A 12,866-nucleotide genomic window follows, 5' to 3' on the forward strand; every position below is an offset into this window, starting at 1 on the left:
TCATACCCCTGTAATAGAGCTAGATGCAAGACCTGTCCCATACATCCTCCTACCACCACCTACTCCATCCGGTCACTAACATCACCTATCCCATCAAAGGCAGGGCTACCTGTGAAATCAGTTATGTGATTTACAAGCAAAGCTGCAACCACTGTGCTGCATTCTGTGTAGGCATGACAACCAACAAGCTGTCTGTCCACATGAATGGCCACCAACAAACTATGGCCAAAAAACAAGTGAACCACCCTGTCGCTGAACATGCTGCCAAACATGATATCCCTCATCTCAATGACTGCTTCACAGCCTGTGCCATATGGATCCTTCCCACCAACACCAGCTTTTCTGAATTGCGCAGGTGGGAACTTTCCCTGCAATACATCCTACGTTCCTGCAACCCTCCTGGCCTCAACCTTCATTAGTCACTGTCCTTACCCATCCAGACCCCTCCTTGTTCCCATTCCAGCACTACACAGCCATCGTTTCACCACCACACCCAGTCTTTTAATTTCTTTCCTTTCCGCTACTTACCCCCTCCCACCTCCACACCTTCTCTCGTGCCCTCCGTCTAAACTGCAACACTTCACTGTCCGCCACTCCCACCATACTATCCCTTCCCCTCCCCGCCCCAGCCTCCTCCTTACCCTCACCCACTCACCACTCCCATCATGCACTGGTGCTGCTGCTCGCAGTGTAGTTTCAGTTCTCTGAGGCTGCAGACGTGTGTGCAAATTGTGTTTACATGAGTGTGTGTGTGCATGTGTGTATGTGTGTCTACTGCTGACAAAGGCTTTAATGGCCGAAAGCTATAATTGTGTGAATCTTTTTGTTGTGACTATCGCAACTCAGCATCTCCGCTATATGGTGAGTAGCAACTTTCCATCTCTGGTATTGTTACATTCCATCCTGGATTTGCCATTGTTTCATTATAGTTATGCTGTATTTTAATTTTAAAAGGTTTCTATTGCCCACAATATTTATGTAACATCTCTCTCTGTCCCCACAAACATGAGTGTACAGTGGCTTATACACATTCCACATGACTAGTATTTGTCATTGTAGTTACTCTTTGATGTTACTGATATAGATGATTCCATGCTTCTCTTAATAGTTAACTGTTGAGCCTTGCATGCATGCAATACCAGTTACATGGAACATTTATACACCACTGTACACTCAGGTATGTACAGACAGAATAAGATGCTACAAATATATGGGTATTCTGTAATGATTGTCATCTTAATATTATTTTAAAAGAAGTTTATTTGAAAACATTTTTGGAAATTATTGTTGCTATAGAATCAAACAATGGAAATGCAGGATGGAATGTAACAATATTGTGAAAAGGAAAGTTGCTACTTATCGTATAGCAGAGATGCTGAGACGTAGATAGGCGCATCAAAAAGACTGTCACAAATATTGCTTTCAACCAGTAAGGCCTTTGTCAGATTTAGATGAAAAACACACACGTACACACTCATACAAACACAAAACACACACACACACACACACACACACACATATGACTGCAGTCTCAGGCAACTGAGGCCACGTGTGTGAGTGAGTTGCATTTACGTGAGTGTGTGTGTGTGAGTTTGTCATCTACTGTTGCAATAGAATCTGCAGATACTGGGAATCTATGTGTACATATTATGATAATAGCTCATGGAAAAGTAACTGCATGGATTTATACGTATTTTTGGACATAAGAACATAAGGAATTGTATTTTCTTGTGTTTAGGAACAGATTATGTATTCAGTAATATGTTGCAAGCTGCTGAATAGTTAAGTGGCTTAAAACAAAATAAGGAAATATTACTTGTAACTTAATTCTGATGCAGGATACAATGCAATACCACTACAATGATATGTTTATTATTTAGACTTATCCATTGTTCTTATGGTTAATAATTTGGTTTTATTTAATTTAGACATAGCTATAAATGTTATATTTTTTAACAGATTCTTGATGAATACAATGAACGCCTGAGCCGCATGGAACTCGTGCTGTTTGATGATGCACTTGAACACCTTACCCGTGTCCATAGGGTGCTACGCATGCATAAGGGGCATGTTATGCTTGTTGGAGTGGGTGGAAGTGGAAAACAAAGTATTGTAAGACTGGCAGCTTTCACTGCAGGTGAAAAAAAAAATAGTAGTTACAATTCAGTCTCAAATTAGGCTGTGTATACATACATTAGAGTAAAATCTTTGTAAAAATCACTGCTTTTCTGTTTATATCATTCAGCAACAGTGTATCTCGTAACAATCTACTTCAAAATGATGTGATTAACTGACAATAAATAAAATCTGATTTTTGCATTTTGCCACAGAATAGTTTAAGAAGCTTTCACAAATTTGTTAAAATTTGCTCCACTGCAGATGAAGTAAGATGATGATCATGGTGAGGGCACTAAACAGCAAGGTCATCAGTGCCCTAGATGAAATGAGGTATGGTTCTCAGGCTTGCAGGACTTTGTACATGCACTCTAATCAGAGATATAAACTGATTTTTGGCCATTTTCACCCTGTATTAACTCTTTTGACAAATGGGTAGCTAAGATGTCATTCAGCTGGCTGATACCGTTCTTTTACACAGTACACGGGTTTTCTGAATTTTGTGTAGCAGTTTCTACTGTGCAGATACTAAATTAGTTAATTGCATTTGAAAGAGGGTTCTTTTTTCTAATTTTTAATATCAAAATGAATCTGAGGTGTTTTCACAACAAAAAGGTTTTTTCACATTAATTTTTTCCTAAATGGAGATAGAATTATATTATGTTGGTACTAAAGGTAAAACTGTTTGAAAATGCAGTTTTTTTGTCAATTTGTTACATCTGGATTAGTACGTAAAAATTTTGAAGCGTTTTGCAAAACAAAGTCCTCCATCACTTTCTTCAGAATATTGTTTGGTATCTTTCCTCACCACTTTGCCAGATCTTGTATTTCTTAGCCCTCCACAAACCTTACATTTCCTGTGATGCTATTTTGATATTTCTGTAACTAGAATCAATTTAGGAAAATGTCTTCTACTGAGACCATTTACAGGCGAACTACTTTCAGTCAGAGTTGATAAAACCAGGCCTCTTTTGTTCACCAATGGCTTTCCAAATTCAGTGATGAATTCAACAAAATGTTTGCTACTTACCCTTGGGTTGTAAACAAAATATGCCAATTTACAGGCATCATCATGAAGATGTGAATAAAAGCTTTCTTCCACCACCTGCTCTCGAAAGACGTGGAGCCCAATAGCAGGTCCATTTGGTCTGTAGGAGCCTTTTTTTAAATTATAATTGAAAATACAGTCAATACTCATCTCTGTCATTTGTAACTGTGTTCTGACAGTTACAGTGGATGCAGTCATTTTGTGTTTTGGTGTTAACTTTCTGTTGTACAATAGACAATATGTCCACTTACATAAAAACCATGAGGAAAGAAATAACATTTCATCTCTGCTTTCAAAATTAGAAATTTGTTCATCAAGCATTGAATCACAATTAAAAGTTCTAATCTCCCGATCACCTAAGGTAATCTTGAAAATATATACAAAATATATAGCTTACAACAATCAAGGCTGTATGTACAGCTTGTGGCATTGTAAGGCATGGAGCACTTTGTGAGTTGCGTAGCACGGTAACAGGGTGAACATGAACTTCATGAAGCAAGTGACACACCATGTTGTCTGTATTCCTTTCCTGCCAATATGAGTGACAGGTGCTGCCATGTGTGTTATTTGTGGTAGTGGAAGGGTGATTGAGTGCTTTTATACAGACAAAAGATGTAATAAAAAGAATGAAATACATTTAAAAAGCTGAGAAACAGCTGACATAGGTCCTACATCACTCATATTTTTGGAGTATAATCCATGTGATGTAGGAGCTATGTCACTCATCTCCAAAGCAGTGAAGTTTAACTTTTCACATATATATCAGTTTTGACAAACCACAAACAACAAACCAGTACTGCATCCTGCTCAACGCTAACATGTTTTACACTAACTCTTAACACCAAATTGCACTAAACAGCACTGCCATGGGCCCGGGCACCGTGATATGTGCATCTGATAACAGTGATAATTCCTTATATCTTAATATTATTAACGTGATTGATAAACAGATTCACAGTTAACTTTTACAAATCTGTGAGACTCTAGATAAATTGTTCTGTTCATAAAAAATTATTGACATACATCACATGAAGAAAATTTTGGCAAATACACTTTACAGTACATAATTACTTAAAATTTCCATCTGAAACATTAACTTAGGAAAGTTCTAATTTATATTGAAATTACAGGAACTGATGTTATCCTGATTTTGTAGAATATTCTATGACAGTGGTTTTATATAATAATGATAATACAATAACCAGTAAATTGCTTTAATATTCCTGAGGTCCATTGTAAACTCATATTCATGTGGAATGAAGAATGCATGTCAACAGTAATTTGAAACTTCCTGGCAGATTATTTGTGCAGAGATTTTGGCAAAGAAGATCAGGTTATTGTAGTAGCTGGAACAAGGAATAGTCTGCCTAAGGACAGAAAAAACAGTATGAGAGGAAGTGCCTTGTAGTCCAGGTGATGGTGCAGCTACCAGCTGTGGCAGTCAGCAATGACTATGTGAATTCCAGTGATGTGAGCTATGTCAGTAGTGATTCAAAGATGAACGACAGCTGCTGGAAGTAATGTAGTAAGCACTGGTCAACGTCTTTCATGAGGAAAAGTACTGGTCACACTTGAGGACATCCAGAACACTGCCATCACCACATCATTTGAGCTCTAAGAGCATACCTTGATGACCTTCAGTCTCCATGGTGCTGTGAAAATGTGGCAGCATTTCTTGGATGGCATTTTGTGAGGCTTGTCCTAATCATTTTTTCCACAGTGCGTGAAGACCACTGCAAGCACCTTCATAGAATTTTTTTAAAATTTCTCTAGGCTGCTGGCATCATCATCAACAAAGGAAATTGCATTCTCAGTTCCAGCGAGGTGGTATTCCTGAGTCATGCCATCTCTGACGCTGGTTAATGCCTCCTACCCAACAAAGTGCAAGCTATCCTCAGATTCCCGCACCCAGAGAAATTCAAGAACCTCGGCCACTTCCTTGGCAACTTCTTCCAGTGGCATCTGAGGAATGCTGCTGCTATGCAGGAGTCATTCACTGCTGCCCTTCATTGTGCCAAAATGAAGGGCAACAAGCTGGTGCCTTGGACACTGCAAATGGAAGACACGAAGTGTGACTTGGTGGACACTCGCCTGCTCATCCACCCTCACCCTGCTATCCCGCTAGCCATTGTGGTTGATACCGGTTAGGCATCCATCAGCACTGTCCTGCAGTAGAATTCCAGCAACAGTCTGCAGTCTCTCACTTCCTTCTTCAGCAAGCTCTCTGCTGCTAAACAGCTCTGGAGCACATATGATAGAGTGCCTTGCACTCTATTGGCAGTCAAATACTTTTGACCTTTGGTGGAGGTCTGTCACTTCATGGTCCTCACAGACCACAAGCTTGTAATGTTTGCCCTCCTGAAAAACTTGGCCAGTGCTCACCTCATGGATTCCAGCACCTGTCATTCTTATCTGAATTACTACTGACATGCATCATGTCATAGCAATTGACAAAGTTGTTGCTGATTGCCACAGCCACACCTGTGCTGTCATCGTGTCCCTGGACTACAAGGCATGTAGCACCACCCAGGAATATGACTTGGAACTCACCTACCACCACAGATGCACCACAAGCTTTCAGACTTCCTCTCCAACCTGCAGATGAGATTTGAAATCTTAGCAATCAATTGCTGATACATTTTCAACTAAGTCGAAGAGTTTTAAACACTCCTAAAAAACAGTAGCTGCCACGTAACACAAGGTACATAAACTTGGCTAAAACCATAATTTTACAGCAGTGCAGAATAATACGGTACATGTGACACTGTTTTTCAAATAAATTAAACAGACATTGTCCTTAATTTTTCTAACACATGGCCTATTTGTGTTACATATATTCCACAGTTAAGTTGATGCATTGTTATTAATGTAACCAATACAAGTTTCACAACTGAAAATTGGCTGTGGACTGACTGTCCTGGGACCAAAAATCAGTCCTGTATGTATCCTTATAATAATAGGCACTGAAACTATACATTGTTTGATGATTAAGTTACAGACATTACAATTAAATTATAGCTCATTCAGTTAACTGAATACATAGAAAAATTCTTTCTTTGTAACAGTTCCTTCTACCACAACAGTTAAACTGAATTATTTGTTTAAATAATGAAATTAACAGATATAATTATACAAACAATACTTTTCACAAACCTGGTAGTAATTTTGGAATTAATTAAGAGCTGGCTTTACTAATATGTTTTTGAATAGAGCCAAATAAATACTTTAAGAGTCCTAATAGTTCTATTTCCATATGTTTTTAATTGGTACATAATTTATATTTGTTTATAAGTCAACAATAGAATTTAAGTCATGAAACAATTATTTATTTCACCCTATTACAAAAGTATTAACTAGGAATGGTCAAAATGAATCAGGAAATTAATTACATACACAAAACTAAGCACAAAATTAGACCTGGTGCTATATTATGATTATACTCATGCATGTTAATGGTAATTAGGCAAAAATGAAAATAAAATGAATTTAAGATTTAAGGAGACTGATGGCAAAACAAGAGAGGAAGTAAAGAGATCCCAGCTTGCTTTGTCACATAATCCCCTTATTGCTTTGACCAGATAGATATTGCAAATAGCTAACTGGGCAATTCAGTGATTGCGAGTGACCCCAGAAAGTGGGTTTAACATTGTGCACACACAAGGATATTACATAAGAAATCTCCTTATCAAAAACAACAGTACACATGTTTTTCAGATTTCTACTTATTTGAACTGGCCATATGAAAATCCCCATGCAAAATATTTACATATAGTGTGTTGTACAATGGCACAAAACATCCACAAATTATATTTTTGATAAAAATAGGCATCTTAATCATAAGCGATGTCCTTTTTGGATAAACATGGATTAAATTCTAAGATATATGTCACTTTATGCAAGTCCTGTCTTGCTTCAAAGAATAAATGATCAAGGGTTGCAAAAAGTTAAATTGCACTGCACCTTGCAGTTCATTTTCAGGTAGAAAATTTCACTTTTCCAATATTTAGTATTTTGCACAAGCACTTCCACTCTTTTAATGAGATCTAACCCATTTTTCTCACCAATTCATCCACACTTTCAACAGGTTCGAGTGGCAGTTAATAAGGAAGTGCACTGCTGTCAGTTCCCTTGAGATGGTTCTCTTCTGCCACAGTACATGAAAAAATTAGACAAAATACCATACTCGTAGTATGATCACTTTTATTTCTAACTAAGTATAAGGAAAAAATGTTTCACACTAATGGCAAATAATAGTCATTACTCCATAAATAAATACATTACACAGTTGTCATTACTCCATAAATAAATACATTACACAGTTCTCATAACATCACAATAATTAGTGCTAAAACTGACTATAGATCGAGAGGTGGGGACTCGTAAAAAATTTAGTTTCAAGTGCAAATTTCACTACAAAACACTACTCTAGGTCATAACTCTGTCTCAAATTGGTTAAACTTGAAAGATTTGGGTTTCCTTTCCATTTGCAAAATCACTAAAATGCCAGGTTCTGGTTTGAGATTCACACCATTTATGGACTTATATCACCTTAATGTCCAAAATATGTACATTACCTCTAGAAAAAAACTCAAGATGTGGAGTAGCAATGATTTACTAATCATTACATTATGAAAAAAGAATAGAAACAGCATCATGTAACTTAATTACTACTCAGATCAAAATTAAGAGGATGGAAGTTGTACCATATTATTGCCCTACTTCTCCACTCAATTCTGAATACTACTCTCATTCAACCAGAAAATTAAATCCTCACAAAATTATAAAAGGTTACTGGAGTATTATATGACTTGTAACTCATTAAAATATTGCTCTTTCTGTTAAGTTCTCATTCTCAGCTGCAGTGTCATGAATTGCACAATATACACAGTACCCATAATTCAAAAACAGATCATGAATATAATTACACCACATTTGTTTGTATGTAATTTTTTTTTTTTTTCGTTACTCAATCATGTCTGTCAGCTTCATTATTGTACTTACATTTCTTGTCTCATTAGCTAGTGGATTGCATTCTCAAAAAGTATCCCTACTGCAGAATCAGGCTCCATAACCATTAAGACTCCAACATTATTCATTATTTTATTATTTCATTATTGCGCTACTACCAAATAAATACATACCAACTCCGGTTATCGAATGCAAAACTGATTCTACTGAAAAACACTGCACAGTAGCAGATCCTGACTTTAAGGAAAACTTAACTCTCATTACTGATCAGACAAAATGATCATTTAGAAAAACTATTTTTTCATTGTATTCCATCAAATTGCTTGAGATTCTAGCCTGAAGGGCAGTATACATACAAATCCTGGTTATTCTTTCCAGACCCATTACTCCAGGCAATTACGTTTAAAGTTTTATTTCCTTAATGTTAGAAGAGACTGTACCATGACACACTTCGATAGTTAGATAGTTATCTCCATATACTGATTGCACTGATCACAAACACTTCTATTACACCGCAATTAATATTAAGACCTAGTATTCAAGATGGCTTTTACTGCATATTGCCTCTGCTGCTGCACCAAATTATGCTAATATCACACATGAGCTGATTACTTCAGATGTCAATTGTAGTTTTCAGATAATCTGCACCTTCTCCTCCAGATATGCTGACACCTATCATTTTCTGTTTACCTTACCTCTTTGTTTGACAGAAATTCTTTAACCATGCCACCAATTTATTTTCATCATATTTCATAAAACCAGAATAAACACAGTATCTTATAGATTTTTATGAAATACCACTACAATTTTTTCATATTGCCTTTTCTTCCATCCTCTGATGATTCCATTACTTATCACTAACACAATATAATACATATAGATAACACTGGAGAAACCTTTTCTAAAATATTCCCATACTAAAGTATCCTGCTGTACAAAATCACATGGAAGTCGAAGATAGAGCGTTTCTGATTGACTTATAAACTACAGATAGGATAGAAAAAGAATCTGACTGCCTCAGAAAACATGAAAAATGAGACAGACAGCTGGGGTGAGCATTATCGCCACATAATTGAATCCAACACAGAATGTTGAACCCCCTTCTTGCTCACAGTTCTATACTTTCTAACATTTATCACACCTTTCTGGTCTCTGCTTAACCCTTCTCCACAAGTTGTTCAATATTACTATCTCCTGTATCTTAGCTACTATTTTCCTCGTCTCATAATGTCTATAACTCTCAACATGTTGGTCAGGAAAGCATAACTTCCAGTCCTGATCATTCAAAGTTTTCCTCCTAAACAACAACCCTTTATGTATACTATAGTACTGTTTCACCTTTGGCATGTTGTCTGATTTGTAATACTGCTTAACCAACCTTAAATTTGGATTCTCATTCTGCTCCCTTCTCATTTGCTTGCAAATTTTCCAAATAAGCTTCTCATCCTTCAGTCCCTGCAAATAAAACAACCTTACTTGTTCTTCACAGTCCTCACTACTGTCAGTATTCTTCGTCCCTGCTGGCATCCCAGATACTGCATCAGCCACAATATTGTCTTTTCCTGTTATATACCTTACCTCCAAATCAAATTGTTGCAAAGACAATGCCCACCTAGTTAATCTGGTTTCTTTCACCCTGTACTTCTGAAAGTAACTCAAAGCCTTATGATCAGTATAGACTATTGTCTTACGTCCAAGCAAATAGTACTCAAACTTTTGAAATTAAAATAATTGCCCAAGCCTCTAATTCTGAAATGTCATAGTTCTTTTCATGTGGCTGTAATGTTCTACTAGCAAAAGCAATAGGTTTGTGTTCTACCCTGATCTCAGTAGGTACTAGTTGGAAAATTTCCACTCCCAAACAACAAAAACTTGCATCAGTACTCATACAGAATGGTTGTGAAAAATTTGGATGTCCTAACATCTTACTATTTACTAATTCTTTTTTCAAACTCTGAAACGATTCTTCACACTCCCCTGTCCAATTCCACACCACATTCTTTTTCATTAAATTATCAATGCAAGGATTGTTAAATGAATGATCTGATATGTCCTTTCTGTAGAAGCCGAACAAGCCAAACATAGCATTAGATCCTTCTTGTTCTTGGGGGGTGGGAAATCCGCAATAGCAGTAAGCTTTTCTGCATCAGGCTTTATACTTTCCTCATTTATCCTGTGACCCAAAAATGAGATTTTCTTCTTCACAAATTCAGATTGACTTAATTTTAGTTTCATACCTTCCTTATACCTAGCTCTCAGTAACACTTACCTTTATGTAAAATATCGTACATGGCCTAGATTCTGTGGCCAAACTGGTATTCCAGTAGCCACAAGTCACATCAAAAGAAGTCAAAAACTTACATCCATGGAACTTTTGCAAAATTTCATCTACATTAGCTGGCCTGTCACTCTTCTTTACTATAATTTCATTTAAGTTTCTGGCATCCAGGACCAACCTGACACCACCGTTCCCGTTCTTCTTCTTTACAACCATGTGCTGGTTGACATTTCAGTAATCCCCCATGAGACAACCTTTTGAATTTCATTCCTCACAGCTTCCTTTCTGGGAAATGGGATAATATAAAGCTTCTTAAAAACTGTTCATGATCCTTAAACTTTAATTTTCACTCAAAATCTTTTACCAAGCCTGGCCTGTCTGAAAATACCTTACAGTTGCTCAGGTGAATACTTTTTAATTCCTCCCTTTGTGTATTTGTAATACTTTAAATATCCTCAACTCTCTTTATTATTTCCAACCTTGCTCCTCTTCTTCTTCAGTAACCTGCCCAGTGGTCAAAACTCTTAATGGCAAAGCTAATTCAATTTGCACACACTTGTCCATACCTTCTAAAAATGATACCTATTTCCATTGCACTTAAAACTAAACTCACCACTAAAAAAAATCAACATTTACACACCATTTGTACAAGAAATGAGTCCCAAATATTACATCAATGCTGAGATTCTGAATCACCAAGAAATTCACTCCAATAGCTGTCCTGCCAATTCCACAGTACCTGTCGTTTCACACTCATTGATAGCTTACCAGTAGCACCAATAATTTTTATTCCAAAGACATGCATCACTACTATACCCTCTGCATTCTTAATAGATTCAAAAAATACCTGTGAAATGCCATTCAGATCACTACCACAGTCCAGCAAACACTTAGCATGTATATCCTGTACACCTGCTGTTATAACAGGGTGTCACACTATCATTTTATTTACAATGTGATCTCCTTCATACAACAAATCCTCATTAATTCTTTCCCTCGAAAAACTATCATCCTGCTTACCAAAACATAGCATGGTCTTCTTCCTCATTACCACTCTCATTAAACTCTAACTCTTCTTTAGACCTACTATTATCCTCCTTTATTCTTTCTTTACTCAACACATTGCCATCATTTTTGATGACAAATTCAAATACCTTGTCCTCATCACTATTGGATTCATCATTGCTATCATCATTACAACTACTGTCAGAATCAGACCCACTGTCACTTCTATTGTCCTCAAATACAGGGCTAATTAGTTATCCATGTTTCCAGTATTAGACTACAAAGCAAAACACCTAAATTACTTATGTTCTCTTAAAAACTCATCATCCATTTTGACATCCTGAGCATCAGCAACACACTCTGTTTCATCACTTAATTTTATTATTGTAACTTCCTCCTCTCTTTTTACAGGATAAACATTGGCACACACACACCATCATTCAACATCCCACTAGAATTAGAATTTACACTCGTCTTACTACTATCATTTACATTACCCTTACCAGTGATTGCAGCATAGTTATATACACACGACTATTCATCACTACCTGCTCTAGTGTGGGCCAAAACTGGAGCATTATTTAGTTTAAATGGTTTGATACAGAACTACCATCTCCTCCATTTCTGTTCCTTAAATTTCTCCTACTATTTCCAAGCCCATTCTGGCTATCCTCCACACAATCATTCCCTGAATTTCTACTACAATTAGTTCTGTTCATTCTATTTACCTGAAACTCTCTCCCTGATTGATTATTTTCATCAAAATTCCTCCTACAATCTTCCACTGAGGGCGAGGGCTTTACCCTCTCCACTTTATCAACATAATTCAAAAAATCACAAATATTACCCTTAGGAGCAGGTACAAGCAATTCTCTAGCTTTCTGGGGCAACTTGGTTTCTAAACCTATAATTATTGATTCAATACCTAGCTCTTTGTCCAAATATTTCAGTGTGCTTACCCAAAACTGACAGAAACCTTCCACACTACCCTTCTAGAGTCAAATCTCTTTCTTCTCCAAAATTAGCTCAAAATTCTCTGCTGCTTTTCTTTGCACCAATATTAATCTAAAAATGTTTTCTTGAAGCTATGCCATGAAGTGTAACTATTAGCTACCTGACCTGCCCATCTATAAGCATCTCGTTTCCAAAATGACATTTCCTCTTTGTCATCCCATGTTTCTGGCAAATCATTAAATTTCCTAATGAGATCCATGAACCATGGACCTTGCCGTTGGTGGGGAGGCTTGCGTGCCTCAGCGATACAGATAGCCATACCGTAGGTGCAACCACAACGGAGGGGTATCTGTTGAGAGGCCAGACAAACGTGTGGTTCCTGAAGAGGGGCAGCAGCCTTTTCAGTAGTTGCAAGGGCAACAGTCTGGATGATTGACTGATCTGGCCTTGTAACAATAACCAAAACGGCCTTGCTGTGCTGGTACTGCGAACGGCTGA

At 37.1% G+C, this 12,866-nt stretch overlaps 1 protein-coding gene across 1 annotated transcript in view; it reads left to right on the forward strand.

Annotated features, from left to right (window-relative positions):
- LOC124798989 (dynein axonemal heavy chain 10) overlaps positions 1-12,866 on the forward strand; it is a 1,080,466-nt gene that overhangs the window by 604,751 nt on the left and 462,849 nt on the right. The window contains exon 31 of the mRNA XM_047262526.1: positions 1,960-2,137. Within this exon, the coding sequence (XP_047118482.1) occupies positions 1,960-2,137 (178 nt within the window). The remainder of the gene's footprint in view (positions 1-1,959; positions 2,138-12,866) is intronic.

Source organism: Schistocerca piceifrons, chromosome 5 (genome assembly GCF_021461385.2).
Source record: "Schistocerca piceifrons isolate TAMUIC-IGC-003096 chromosome 5, iqSchPice1.1, whole genome shotgun sequence".
NCBI lineage: Eukaryota > Metazoa > Arthropoda > Insecta > Orthoptera > Acrididae > Schistocerca > Schistocerca piceifrons.